The sequence below is a fragment of the Aquarana catesbeiana genome, linkage group LG07 (assembly GCF_042186555.1).
Source record: "Aquarana catesbeiana isolate 2022-GZ linkage group LG07, ASM4218655v1, whole genome shotgun sequence".
Lineage (NCBI taxonomy): Eukaryota > Metazoa > Chordata > Amphibia > Anura > Ranidae > Aquarana > Aquarana catesbeiana.
Window position 1 is genome coordinate 17,688,213 of NC_133330.1, and position 15,372 is coordinate 17,703,584.

Genomic DNA, 15,372 nt, shown 5'->3' on the forward strand with positions numbered 1-15,372 from the left:
CATTAAATTTTCACCACAGGTTGGTAACAACCCATGCAATTCATACATACAAAGAAACCAAAACAAATAAGTTCACAAATTAATTAATTAATGTGCAATAAAATGGAATGACACAGGGAAAAAGTATTGAACACAGGCCTATAAAAAGATGTCTTATTACCAAGGTGTCACACAAGAAACAGCTCATGATGGGCAAAAGCAAAGAGCTCTCTGAAGACCTTCACAACCTTATTGTTGCAAAACATACTGATGGCATTGGTCACAGAAGAATTTCTAAACTTCTGAATGTTCCAGTGAGCACTGTTGAGGCCATATTCCGGAAGTGGAAGGAACATCATTTCACCATAAACTGCCCACGACCAGATGCTCCTCGCAAGATTTCTGACAAAGGAGTGAAAAGAATTATCAGAAGAGGTGTACAAGAGCCAAGGACCACTTGTGGAGAGCTTCATAAAGACCTGGAATTAGCAAGTACAATTGTTTCAAAGAAAACATTAAGTTTTGCACTCAACCGCCATGGCCCGTATGCACGCTCATCACGCAAGACTCCACTGCTGAAGAAAAAGCACGTTGAAGCTTGTTTAAAGTTTGCTGCACAACATATAGACAAGCCTGTGAAATACTGGGAGAATATTGTCTGGTCAGATGAGACCAAAATTGAACTCTTTGGATGCCATAATACACACCATGTTTGGAGGTCAAATGGCACATCAACCCAAAAACACCCCCATACCAACAGTGAGGTTTGGAGGTGGGAACATCATGCTGTGGGGCTGTTTTTCAGCATACAGGACTGGCAAACGTCATGTCATTGAAGGAAGGATGAATGGAAAAATGTACCAAGACATTCTTGATAAAAAATCTGCTGCCATCTACCGGGATGATGAAGATGAAACGAGGGTGGACATTTCAGCAAGACAATGACCCCAAATACAAAGCTAAGGAAACTCTCAATTGGTTTCAAAGAAAGAAAATAAAGCTGCTGGAATGGCCCAGCCAATCACCTGACTTGAATCCAATAGAAAATCAATGGAAAGAAAAACGGATAAAGGATTTTGTACCAAATATTAAATAGATTTCAGTTTGCACGTTCAATACTTTTACCTGAACTTATTTGTTTTGGTGTCTTTGTACGTATGGATTGCATGGGTTGTTAGGGACATGTGGTGACAATTTCATGTCAATAACACCTTTACCAATATATTTACTTAGAAAAATGGTGATGTGTTGAATACTTATTTTACCCACTATATATAGATATATTGATATATCTATATATCTATCTATATATCTATATATGTATAAATATGTTTTTATACATTTGCTATGGTGATTTTTTGTTGGGTTGAGACATATATATATATTGTGTGGGTGTCTGTCTTTGAGTAATAAAAACCCAGCAGAGGCTCTAACCCTTCCTCACTACGCCCATAACAAAGGTTCTGGGTGAAGCTGAGTTTATAGCATAAAAATATGTAATCTAAAAAAAATAAGTGGGGTTTTTCTTTTCAATAAAGATCCTGCTGCTTCTTCTCTCCTTCGGAATAACCAATCATATTTATTCACCAGTAAAGATGAGCCAATTAATCTAATATTTGGACACAATAATGTCTGCCAACTTTCTTTAATGTCCTGTTTAAGTAGATTTGTCAGAACTGAGGGGAATCACTCATTGCAGGAATCCTGGCAATCAGGACTGGCAAATTGTTTGATTGTTGCCGGAGAGGAAAAATCTGCTCTTCGTCAAAGAAATCAGTTTACCAGAAGATGTCAGATTTATCAGTCTGTTAGATTTTCCTGATTTGTGGATCAATATACTCACTATATAACAACGGATACTGTGACTTCTAGTATAAACTTTTTTTTTTTTTTTCCCCACAGGATATCAGCAAGCCTTATTCCCATGACTTGTCCCGCAGCCCTCAAAGTCTTAGTGACACCGGATACTCTTCTGATGGAATCTCCAGCTCTCAAAGTGAGATTGCAGGGCTGCTACAACAAGAGGAAGAGAAACTGAACACAACTGGAATCTCTCAGCGTAGCCCACCAAGCCCATCTGAATTGACCAAGTTGGAGAGCTCAATGCGGCCCCTGTTGGAATCAAAGAGCGACAATGGGAAGTTGTTCCATAGCTTACGGGAAGATCAAAAACAAAAGCAGAGACCCAAATCACTAACCATTACACCCGAAGCATTTGACTCTGATGAGGAACTGGAAGATATCCTGGAAGAAGATGAAGACTCTCTGGAATGGGAAAATCAGCGAGACCAAAGAGAGCGCATGGAGTCATCTGATGAATTTGGCAGCAAACTTCGTCATGATTATGTCGAAGACAGTAGTGAAGGTTTCTCACCTTTACCAGCAAGGCAGCCCCAAGGAGGCTTCACCGATGAAGAGTTCATGAGGAGACAGTTATTAGAAATGAGTGCAGAAGAAGACAATCTTGAAGATGAAGATGAACAATATAACCATATCAAGTACAGCAGTGGTAAAAATGGGCACAAAGCAGACTCAGAAAAATCCAAAAGTTCCTCAAAGAGATCCCTTGCCTACAATTCATCTAACATATATGATGAGAATGGAAAAGGTATAGAGGTAGAAGATGAAGATATGTCTGCATCTCAAGGGGGACTCCGACGGTTTAAGACTATTGAATTGAACAGCACAAACAACTACAATCGAGACATTGACCTTGATCATGAAGCAGACATTACTTTAGACAGGGAACCTGAATTAGAGATGGAAAGTCTGACTGGATCTCCCGAGGAAAGATCTAGGGGAGAGTATTCATCCACATTACCTGCAACAACTCCAAGTTACACCAGTGGTACATCACCCACATCGTTATCATCCCTTGAAGAGGATAGTGACAGCAGCCCCAGTCGAAGACAGAGACTGGAGGAGGTAAAGCAGCAAAGGAAAGCTCGGCATCGCTCACATGGTCCCTTACTTCCTACAATTGAGGACTCCTCAGAAGAAGAAGAACTGCGAGAGGAGGAAGAGCTCCTTCGAGAACAGGAAAAAATGAGAGAAGTAGAACAACAAAGAATTCGAAGCACTGCACGCAAGACCAAAAGAGACAAGGAAGAACTAAGAGCACAAAGAAGAAGAGAACGATCAAAAACACCACCTAGCAATCTGTCTCCAATTGAAGATGCCTCACCTACTGAAGAAATGAGACAAGCAGCAGAAATGGAAGAGCTGCACAGATCTTCTTGTTCAGAATATTCACCATCTATTGACTCAGAGGCAGAGGGATTTGAGATCATGGCTTCAAAGCTATACAAGTCAGGGAGTGAATACAATTTGCCTACATTCATGTCTCTGTACTCACCAACAGAAAAGACATCTTCTGGCTGCAGTAACAAGCCACTGAAGAGTGCGGAAGAGGTCTACGAGGAGATGATGAGAAAAGCCGAAATGTTTCAGAAACAGCAGCAACCGCAACAAAATGTGATGTATGGAAACAGTTATCAGCAGGTTGGTTATGTGGGCACAGAAAGCCAGAACAACTTTGAGTACCAATATATTGATGATTATGGCTATGACAGTAGTAGACACGGTTCTACGCAGAATGACTACCATCTTGACATGTCAACCTCTGGAACAGTGTACGATGAAATTTTACAGACGTCTCAAAATATTTCAAGAATGCATCAGTCATCATCGATTGACTTCTCGTTACAAGATGATAAGAAAAAAGAAGCATACGCTGAAAAGCAATTTCTAAATGCTGAAAATGCATATAATGAAATGATGAAGCAAGTGAGTGGTCCTCTTACTCCTGGAACAAGTCCGACTCAGCTGTCTGCGCCAGTGTCCTTTTCATCTTCCGAAACCAGCTCTGGAAGAGTCATACCTGATGTACGTGTTACACAGCACTTCTCCAAAGATGGACTTGACCAGGCGAAACTCCACAGTTCCTCTACTGTACCCACCTCTAAGACAATGACATCAACTCACCAGTACAGCAAAGTGTCCACAGCTACTACATCTACTGCGACTGCCGATGCCTCATCTGCTACTCCTTCTCACAGAAGCTACTCGCATTCCAGAGCAACTCCTGACTATAGCTCCAATGAAGAACAATATAGAAATAGAATGGCTACTGATGTTAACATGTCACCAAGAGATAAAGCACAGAATGTGGGGACAAATGTGTCACTGACATCAAAAGTTATTTCTTTTTTTAAGAGTTCTAGTCCCCCACTTTCCCCTACCTCTCCCACACAAAGTCCAACTCATTCAGCTCCAAGAATAAGTATGTCAACGGGAAGCAGAAGTACTGCGGAATTTTCATCTCAGACTCAAACCATCCACAGGACTGATATAAGTGGGCCCTCTTCCTCTGATGGCTCCTCCCCTATGGTAGCTCATGGTACACAGACACCCGAACGCACTAGGTCACCTCGTCTTTCTAGGCAGCAGTCTTCTCAAGATTCTCCATTTATGGTTATTACACTAGCATCAGATACATCCAGCCAAACTAGGCCTAAGAGTGTTAGTTCCTCTACCTCAGCAGTCACATCCCCTACTAGATTAAACCGCCAGCAAACCATTCACAGTTATAGCCAGCCATCAGCTAGTAGTTCACAATCCCAGCAAGAACAAATGCAGCCCAGCTACAGTAGGGGACACACAGTTGTAGAAAGAGCCCCCACTATGGCAATGCATACAGCTGCTAAAGGACAGCAGACAGCAATGATAGATAGCTCATCCAACACTTATAACTGGGGTTCTTTGCCACCTGAGAATATCTCATTGTGTAGAATTTCTTCTGTACCTGGAACATCTAGGGTTGAGCCTGGGCCAAAGCCTAGCGGCAGTGCTGTCGATTTACGGACTGCAATGAAAAACACACCAGTCATTATGACTGACCAAGGCATGGATCTTACATCTTTGGCTACAGAAACAAGACGATACTCTTTAACAATGGACCAATCCCCCACACGGCAGACTACAGCTGTGCAGCCGCTATGTGTAAATTTAAATGCCCAAGAGCAGCCACATGCTGTTATTGGCACAGCCACAACTGTCAGCATAACTGTTGCAACGTCCATGATTGTATCACAGCCAAAGCAGCCTGTAGTGTATGGGGATCCTTTTCAGAATAGGGTGGACTTTGGTCAGGGCACTGGAAGTGCAGTGTGCTTGACACAAGTCAGGCATATGGAACAAACAGCACAGCCTGGCATGAGGGCAGGGGTGATTAGTGCTGGCACTGCGGCACCTGTTGGAAAGCCAGAAGAGATTGGCACTATGCAGAAGGAGATGTTTGCCAGATACAATCTTCCAAGTCAGGTAACATCAGCGGTTAAACGAGATATTGTATCACAGACGGGTAATGTTCAGAACATTGCTAACATCAGTGCCATGCCCAGACAGTTTCACCAGGAGCAGTCCATGGGTTATCCTGAAGCGTATAAGGGTGTTCCAGAGCCTAAAATACAATATCCACCAGTGAACATTGCTGGAGCCCAGCCCCACACCATGATGGTACAACTCAATGATATGGCATCTAACACAGTTACAAAACTTGTGAAAGAAGAACAGCCATCAAATGCTTTGGACCTGACAAACATAAAACCTGAGAGCCAGGTGGTGTGCTGTGATGTGGTCTACAAGTTCCCCTTTGGTGGAAGTTGTGCAGGTGGATATAACCCTAACGTAGCAGAAAAAAGTGCAGAACCAGCTCAAGCAGTCAGGCCTGGGGGTCAGTACTATGGGCAGAGAGAACAAGAGCTTTCAGATAATTATCGTTATAGGGAGTCCAAACCGATGCCACCGGTACAACCAGAACCCCCCGCACCCACTCAGAATTTTTATGAAGAGCAAAAATGTTATCCTTATCCTGGAAGACTGTATTCCTCCATGTCAGAGACCAATCTTTCAGATATGAGTTTATATCATCCTTACCATGCTGGCGGTGGAGAAAGTGCGATGGATCTATCTACAATGAAAAGCTCCTACAGCATGAACTTCTCTGATGGGAACTACCTAAACCAGGGAATGCAGTATGGGTCCTTTACAGACTTACGCCAAGCCACTGATTTATTTAATAGCTCATTACCTATGAGACGGTACAGTTCATTGTCTAATATATATTCTGACTACAGATATTCCTCTAGAGACCTGTCTAACTTTCAAGAGTCTAGCCTTGCTCAGTATAGTGCCACAACAGCTAGAGAAATCAGCAGGATGTGTGCAGCCTTAAATTCTATGGATCAGTATGGGGGTCGACATGCAAACAGTGCAGATATTTTGCAGTATGGTCCTACCACAATAGGGGCAGGGCCTGCAGCAAACATGGCACATAGTCAGCAAGGACTTACACACATTAGGCAAAACATGATGTATAGTCCCCATTTCCCAGATACACGTCAAGGCTTTGGAGGTTTAGGACAGTATAATGTTGCTGGTGCCCGGCCTTCAGCTATTAGACAGATGTATCCATCTCCCGCCACTGTCAGAGCTGCCGATGGCATGATTTACTCAACAATAAATACACCCATTGCCTCCACTCTTCCAATCACCACACAGCCAGCGCCTGTACTTCGGCCAATGATAAGAGGTTTGTACAGACCATACGGCCAAGGGAACATCACAGCTGTACCACTGGCAAGCCTGACTAGAGTGCCACTTGTTGCTCCAAGGATGGCTCTAGGATCACAACCAGTGTATCGTTACCCTGGAGTAAGTAGATTTCCTCCTGCTTCTACAGCATCAGTAATTGAGGCTCCTGTTTACTTGGGAAAACCTGCTACCACTATTACGTGTACAGTTACTACAAGTGCAGTGTCATCTCTCCCTGTTTCAACAACACCTACAACTATTGTTGTTGCTTCAACTGTACATACAGAACCTACAATGGCAGCAACCTCTGAGGAGCATCCTGCGGCCTCCTCTGCACAACAGGTGAATCCTAAAGATGCTGGACAACAGCCTGCCAGCCAAAAGCCAGTTTCAGAAAGCCAGACAACCAGATCAGCTCATAAAGTCACAAGTGAAAAAGAGGAGAAAGAAAAAGAGAAAGAAGAGGAGCGACAGAGGAAACAGCAGGAACATCATCTTCAGATTGAAAGAGAACGAGTGGAAATAGAGGCTCTAAGACAAATGCGTTTACATGAAGAGCTGGAAAGGGAACGCTTAGAACTTCACCGACACAGAGAGAAGGAACAGATGCTCGTCCAGAGAGAGCTGCAAGAGTTGCAATCCATCAAGCATCAAGTTCTGCAGCAGCAGCAGGAAGAACGCCAAGCACAGTTTGCTTTACAGCGGGAGCAGCTGGCCCAGCAAAGGTTGCAGCTTGAACAGATTCAGCAGTTGCAACAGCATCTTCAGCAGCAACTGGAGGAACAGAAGAGACAAAAGACTGCACCTCCTCCAGCCAATGAGCAGCCTGCAAGGCTGCCAGCCCAGACAGCAGCTGAAATTGCAATTGAAATGCAAAGAACCTTAGCCCAAAGTGGGCAGTATTGGCAACCAATAAACCCTCCCTTCATTGCTGTGGCACCTACCGCGCCAGATGTGCAAGGACAACAGCGATACCCTGGACCCCAGAGGCCACTAACTAATTCTGCTTCAGAGATGTCTCTTCAAACAGAGGAACAGTGGGAAGTAAACAGAACCATTAAGAAGAGAAATTCAATGCCAAGGCTAAGGGATGCTTATAACATTGATGACGGTCATGAACCATACATTGTTAAGAAGATAACAGACAGCAGTGTCCAGACTGATGATGAAGATGGAGAAGAGAGGTTTTACATGTCACGACGCCGCAAAACAAAAAGAAGCACTGATTGCAGCGTTCAAACAGATGACGAAGACAATGCAGACTGGGAGCAGCCAGTCCGAAGACGTAGGTCCAGGTTTTCACGCCATTCCGATTCCAGCTCAGACAGCAAGCATGATTCCAAAGGAACGTCGAGCATTGCCATCCAGACCATCAGTGATTGTTCAGTGCAAACAGAGCCAGACCAGCTTCAGAGAGTCTCTCCATCCATACATATCATTACTCCAGATCCCAAAGTGGAGATTATAAAATATATATCTGCTCCAGAGAAGACACATCGAGGTGAGAGCCTGGCCTGCCAAACAGAACCAGAGACTCAATCCCATAGCATTGTGGTACCACAGCTGAATGTTCCTACAACAATTACGCCTTATTCCTCCCATATCCAGACTGGAACATCTGGGCCTTTAGATGCTAATATGGCAAGACAACAAGGAACAGGAAAGTTTGAAAAGAAGAAACCTGATCCACTGGAGATCGGTTATCAGTCCCATCTTCCCGCAGACACTCTCTCTCAGCTAGTTCACAGACAGCCTCCCAAGTCCCCCCAAGTTCTTTATTCACCAGTATCTCCACTCTCACCTCACAGACTTCTGGAATCTACATTTGCTTCTAGTGAGAGACTCAACAAAGCTCATGTCACCCCGCAGAAACATTTTACAGCTGAAACCACCCAACGGCAGCAAATACTTCCCCGTCCAATCAAAAGCATGCAAAGATCCTTGTCAGATCCAAAACCCATCAGCCCCACCTCTGAGGAGTCCACCAAGGACAGATTCTCTATGTATCAGCAACAATTACTGCAAGGTGCCCAGGTAAGAGGTATTCTGTACTATCCTGCATAACATTACACTGACATTCCGTAGACACACACATCAAGCATTTTTCCATTTTGTTGTTATGCTATGTGCAGATATTAATACATTCTCTAAATACGTGTACTAGAGTTTAATTGTGCTCTACCAGAGTCTCCTTTAGAGACTGGTGGTGTGTGCATTTGTTTAGCTACCTATAATAGTAGAATATGAGATAGTCAGACAAATATTGCTTTTTTATGCTTACAAGGGTGCACATTTATTTATTTATTTATTTATTTATTTATTTATTTATTTATTTATTGCATGAGATTCATCTGTGCCAATACAGACAGAGTGGATTTATAACCTTGATTTTAAGATACATCAATAGGACCCGTCAGGCTGCACAGGCCACAATATTTTTCCATTAATATTCTCAGGATTATGTTTTAATTTTTTGAGGCCATGAAAATAAGACGAGCCAAGTTTAAATTCAGATGAAGAAAGATAAAGTAGACCAAATAGAAATAATTCACCGATTCCCAGGTGGAGTGGAAAGTATAAAGCAGATTCCATTTTTAATAAGACAGCCATAGGTCTCCCAACCTGACTCACGACATACAATCAAATTGTCTAATTCTGTATTGTTCAGAATCTTTCACCTGATTAGGATGGGGCTATCCTACTCCTATAAGGCTAGAACACCAATGTATATTATATAGCAGTGGTCTCCAGATTGTGGCCTGGGGGCCGGGTGTGGCCCTTTGCTTGACTTTATCCAGCCCTTGGGGCATTATTCCATCCACTGACTCCAACAGTGGGGCATAATTCCTGCCACTGACACCAACAATGGGGCACTTTAACTCCCACTGACATCCACAATGGGGAAAATTCCTCCCAATGACCCCAATGATGGGGCACAATTCCTCCCACTAACACCAATGATGGAACACTGTTCCTCCCACTAACACCAAAGTTGGGGCACTATTCCTCCCACTTACACCAATGATGGGGCACTATTTCTCCTACTAACACCAAAGATGGGGCACAATTCCTCCTACTGGCACCAACGGTGGGGCATTTTTCCTCCAACAATGATAAGACACTATTCCTGCCACTGACACCAACAGTGGGGCACTATTTTCCCCCCAATATTATTCCCCCCCAATAATTGTTTTTCTTCCATTGATGCCAGTATTTTCCACTCCCACTTGCCACTGTCCCCTCTAAAGTCAGAAGGACAGTAAACTGGCCCTTTGTTTAGAAAGTTTGGAGACCCCTGATATATAGTTTACAGGTGACACCATTTGGTTTTCCTTCAATAAACAGATTCATCAGTTACATAGATTTGTTAGCAGTTTTCAGTTGTCTTACTAAAAGTCACCTACTTATTTTCTTATTTTGTGGACAATAGTTAGCTTGTTGTTAATTGTGAATACCTTGGCAGTCTACACATGTATTTTATTCATTGTAGATTTCAGCTTTCCAGCCAAATACTATGACACGCAAAGTGAAGCGGACTCTTCCCAGTCCACCTCCTGACGAAGCTCATCTTCCTCTCACCACAAGTCAGGCGCACACCCAAATGTACATGCCGAATCTCACTCAGAGGATGACAGCAGGGCAACCAATTCAGCTACCAAAAGTTGGTTTTATGAAAACTCTCGATCATGACCTGAAGATTGTAGAGCAAGAATCAACAAAACTTCGCAAGCAGCAAGCAGAACTGGAAGAAGAAGAGAAGGAGATTGATGCTAAACTAAAATATCTAGAGCTTGGTATCTATCAGAGAAAGGAGTCAGTGGTGAAGGAAGTAGGTGGTAGAAGAGATGTCCCTTACCTCAGATCTATGGGTGAAAACAGGGATTACATGTCGGACAGTGAACTCAACAATATGCGGATTTCTGGTTATGACGGCAACAACCTATTGAACAGGACAGGCCCTGCCCCTCAATATTCAGAGTTACAGAATCCACAACAGTTTCAAACATCAGCTTCCTCTTACATATTGAACTCCTACCAGTACACTTCCGGCCAAACAGTTACCCCAGTCACTACTTCTGTCCAACAAACCAGATTCGAGCAATCCCCATATCCTGTATCTAGTAATGGTCCATCTCAAAATAGCTTTCAGACTCAAATATCAAATTATCCTACACAAACTTCATATCAGACTCACAACATTGCCCCAACAACAAGCTATCAGACAGATTTAGGCCTGCAAAGTCATACAGGTTTCCGGCCACCACATCCTAATTATCAAGCCCACACTACCTATGCAAATCAAACACCATTGCAAACTTCTTTAAACTCAGGTTTTCCATCACAAGCAGACACTTTTAGCCCCCACCAAAAGCCAAGGCAGACATCGCTGGCTGATCTAGAACACAAAGTTCCTACAAATTATGAAGTGATAGCAAATCCTACTGTGGTCATATCCTCGGCAACTCCAGATACAGCCTTCAGTAGCACAACTGCAGCTAGCACTTTTGACCAGTACAAGGCAGGAGATGCAAGGCAGACTGACAGAGGTAATGGAGCAGAAAGCCCCTCAAATAGTTACACATCAGACTCCCATTACACAAATCTGGAACAAAATATCCCTCGTAACTATGTGATGATTGATGATATAAGTGAACTGACTAAAGAGAACCCACCAGTATCAGAAAGCCAAAAAGTCGAACCTCCTTCTCAGCCTCATCAGCAAAATAACAATGGCCGTCATATCAAGGAGAAAAACGGTCATATGGAAAGCGATAGTTTAAGCAAGCCGTGTTGTTATTCTAGAGCAGAGGAAGAGTCGGAAGAGGATGTATATGATCACCACAGCTCAGATTATCGTGGAAGAAACAGCTATCAACGTAGCAGCGATGGTAACGGTCGTGATTCTTCTGGTGGCTCTTACTACTATGTAGATAATGATTCTCGACACCCATCACGGATAGATAAACATGGTTCTAGCATGGGAATGCCAAAACACCCGTCCAAAAATTTGGCTCCAGCTGTTGTGTCATCCAAGCGCAGCAAGCACAGAAAACAGGGAATGGAACAGAAAATTTCAAAATTTTCTCCAATTGAAGAAGCTAAAGATGTAGAATCTGACCTAGCAGCTTCCTATCCAGTGACAACATCAATGAGCAACAGCTGTAGTGTGTCCTCAAGAGCAAAAAAACTTCAGGATGAGATAACATACGGCCTAAAGAAAAATGTGTACGAGCAGCAAAAATATTATGGAGGGTCAGGTAGAGACATGGTAGAAGAAGACGATAGAATTTACAGTTCCGGAAGCCGATCAAGGTCAGCATCCAGTTATGGTCTGGAAAAATCAAGCCGTGATTCAGGAAGCAGTAGGAGCAAATCCTATGAAAGGGACTCATCGGACAGGTATCATAAGTCAAGCTCCAAACCTTCTACACTCACTATGAGTCAAAGTCGGGGACGAGCCCCAATGCGATCGCAGGCTTCTGAAGAAGAAAGTCCCGTCAGCCCAGTAGGAAAGTCTCGTTCAGGTGGTGGAATGTCCCAGCCCCCAGTGGATAGTTGTCCCCCGTTCTGCTCGAGCCACTCACTGCCTGACGTACAAGAACATGTAACGGAAGTGCCAAGAAATCATACATACAAGCCAGAAGAAACTTACATGATGGACGATTCACACTGTGTTGTGTCAGACAGTGAAGGTAAACACTATAAATGGTGAGATCTCAGCATGCTGGAATCGAGAGCCTCATTTTATTGTCCCATGCTGTTCATAGCATGATATGCCTTCCTGAATTTGCATGATGTGCCTTTCTTATTCATCTTATTTTTGTGTCAGCATGGTGCTGTTCAGCAGTTTCATTTGTGTTTTTCTGTTTCATGTCGTTGATTATGGTGCGTCCCAATATTATTTTTTGTCAGTCAGTTGATTTCTTGGTTTCTTTGGTGTTTTTCCACCACTTTTGCATGTTATCAACTGCTTCCTGTCCATTTGTTGCATGGCTTCAGTCTATCTACACTTCACCATTGGCCACAACAGCTGACCGTGATTTGTTTTTGGTTTCCAAAGCCTATCATTTGGGTCAGGAGGAAACAGATTGGTTTGATAAACCAAGAGAAGCTCGTTCAGAGCGGTCAAGGTATCATGGCAGCCACACACAGATTCAGAAAAAGATTCCAGTTAAGCACACATATCATGATTACGATGAGCCTCCAGATGAGGATATGTGGCAACATGATGAATATTCTCAGCCTCGCCATTTATCTTCTAAAGATCATAGACATCACGGAGATTCTGGAAGACATTCCTCTTCCCGTCATATAGAGGAACAGCAAAGGCGATCGTCTAAGCAGCATCCCAGGGACCAAGGGCGTCATGAACCTCGACCACATTCCCAACCATCATCGTCTTTGAAGAAATCACAGCAGCCAGATGCAAGGTCACAGGGAGGATATCCACCAGGTTCTGAGTATTCACAGCAGTCAAGGCAATCATCCAGTTATCACCATAGTTCGGAATCACAGAAGTCCCAACGACCGACCCAAATATCTCAGCAACAAAAGGCAGATTCTCACCACCAGATTCCACAGCAGACTAAACAGCCTCAATCAGGCCAGCCGCAACAAACAAGACAGCAGCAGTCTCAGCAACCAAGTTCAAGACAACAGCAGCAGGTGGGACCATCACAACAAACTCATCCGTCTTCTCATCAACCGAGCTCACATCCAACATCTCACCAACCGTCTTCACACCAAACTCATCCTCCGTCTCAGCATCAACAAGGTTTGTCTCAACCAACAAGAGTGCAGGGACAGCAACATCAACCGCAGCAACAGCAGCAGCAATCTGCAGGCCAAGGACTGCCAGCTTCTCGACAACAACAACCGCAGCAGCCACAAGGGAGTCAAGGTCAGGCAACCTCAAGAACACAACAGCTGCAGCAACAGCCGCAGCAACAGCCGCAGCAACAGCCGCAGCAACAGCCGCCGCCACAACAGCAGCAGCCGCCTCCGCCACAACAAACAGTAAAACAGACACAACCGACCTTGCAGTCCAGTGTTCCATCAACTGTTCCAGTAAGTATTGTTATTATTATACTATTATTATACATGATTTATATAGCACCAACAGTTTGTGCAGCATTATAATATAAAGTTAATCAACTTTCAGTACAAATGTTAACAGTAAATGTCACTAAACAAACAATATCAGTGCTAATGTACAAAAGCCTAGAACTTTATTTTACTCTAACTGAAGGACATCAAGTTGTGTTTTTATAAAAGTCACTCATGTCACATACACTATATTACCAAAAGTATTGGGACTCCTGCCTTTACACTCACGTAAACTTTTATGGCACCCCCAGTCTTAATCCGTAGGGTTTAATATTGAGTTGGCCCACCCTTTGCAGCTATAACAGCTTCAACTGTTCTGGGAAGGCTGTCCACAAGGTTTAGGAGTGTATCTATGGGAATGTTTGACCATTCTTCCAGAGGTGCATTTGTTAGGTTAGGCACTGATGTGGACAAGAAGGCCTGGCTCGCAGTCTCTGCTCTATTTCATTTCATAGGTGTTCTATTGGGTTGAGTTCAGGACTCTGTGCAGGCCAGTCAAGTTCCTCCACCTCAAACTTGCTCATCCGTGTCTTTTTGGACCTTGCTGTGTGCACTGGTGTGCAGTCATGTTGGAACAGGAAGGGACCATCCCCAAATTGTCCCACAAAGTTGGGAGCATGAAACTGTCCAAAATGTCTTGGTATGCTAACACCTTAAGAGTTCCCTTCACTGTAACTAAGGGGCCAATCCCACCCCTGAAAAACAACCCCACACTATAACCCCCCCTCCACCAAATGATTTGGACCAGTGCACAAAGCAAGGTCCATGAAGACACAGATGAGCGAGTTTGGGGTGAAGGAACTTGACTGGCATGACCTCAACTCGATAGAACACCTTTGGGATGATTTAGAGTGGAGACAGCGAGCCAGGCCTTCTTGTCCAACATCAGTGCCTGACCTCACAAATGCGCTTCTGGGAGAATGGTCAAACACTCCCATACACACACTCCTAAACCTTGTGGATGGCCTTCCCAGAAGACTTGAAGCTGTTATAGCTGCAAAGGGTGGGCCAACTCAATATTGAACCCTACAGACTAAGACTGGGATGCCATTAAAATTCAAATGTGTGTAAACGCAGGCATCCCAGTACTTTTGACAATATAGTGTATAATTATAAGGGAAGACAAGGTTAGGATGCCTCTTAACCAACCCAGTGCTCGTTAAAGTGAATGGTCTGTTCACTTTAACGAGCACCGGGTCAGTTGAGTAGCATCCTACCCTCATTATGCTGACACTCCTGGATTAGTGATGTTGAACGCTCACTTCCATGTTCTGAGCACTAGCGAGGAGTCACTCAATAGTCAGGATTTGAGCGGCACGGTAAGCTTTTCGAGGTAATAGGGGAAGACAGGTAACCGATCAGAAACAAACAGTCAGCGCAAAACTCAATGACTAATCACAGCAGCTGAACACTAAAGGCAAATATATAAACCCTATTGAACTAAGTAAATAAATAAGTGCAGCGCTAAAGTTACAAAATAAAAAGTTCAATACAGTTCATATGTTCATGGATTGAAACACATGTAAATAAAGAGGCACGCAGACGTCACTGGTGATAAAGGGTGCTTCATGCAAAAGTTTAAGGTGATCCCTGGTCCGTGCTCACACCATTTGTTTAGCCAAACTGCTCACCTTGCTTAATAGACCCCTGAACTAACAGGAAGGTCATGAGAGCTTTCACCACCTCCGGTGG

The 15,372-nt window shown here is 43.7% G+C and overlaps 1 protein-coding gene across 1 annotated transcript in view; it reads left to right on the top strand.

Moving 5' to 3' along the window:
* Nucleotides 1-15,372, top strand: part of BSN (bassoon presynaptic cytomatrix protein) — a 192,308-nt gene that overhangs the window by 147,185 nt on the left and 29,751 nt on the right. The window contains exons 5-7 of the mRNA XM_073591704.1: nt 1,882-8,607; nt 10,064-12,266; nt 12,635-13,641. Coding sequence (XP_073447805.1) covers nt 1,882-8,607; nt 10,064-12,266; nt 12,635-13,641 — 9,936 coding nt within the window. The remainder of the gene's footprint in view (nt 1-1,881; nt 8,608-10,063; nt 12,267-12,634; nt 13,642-15,372) is intronic.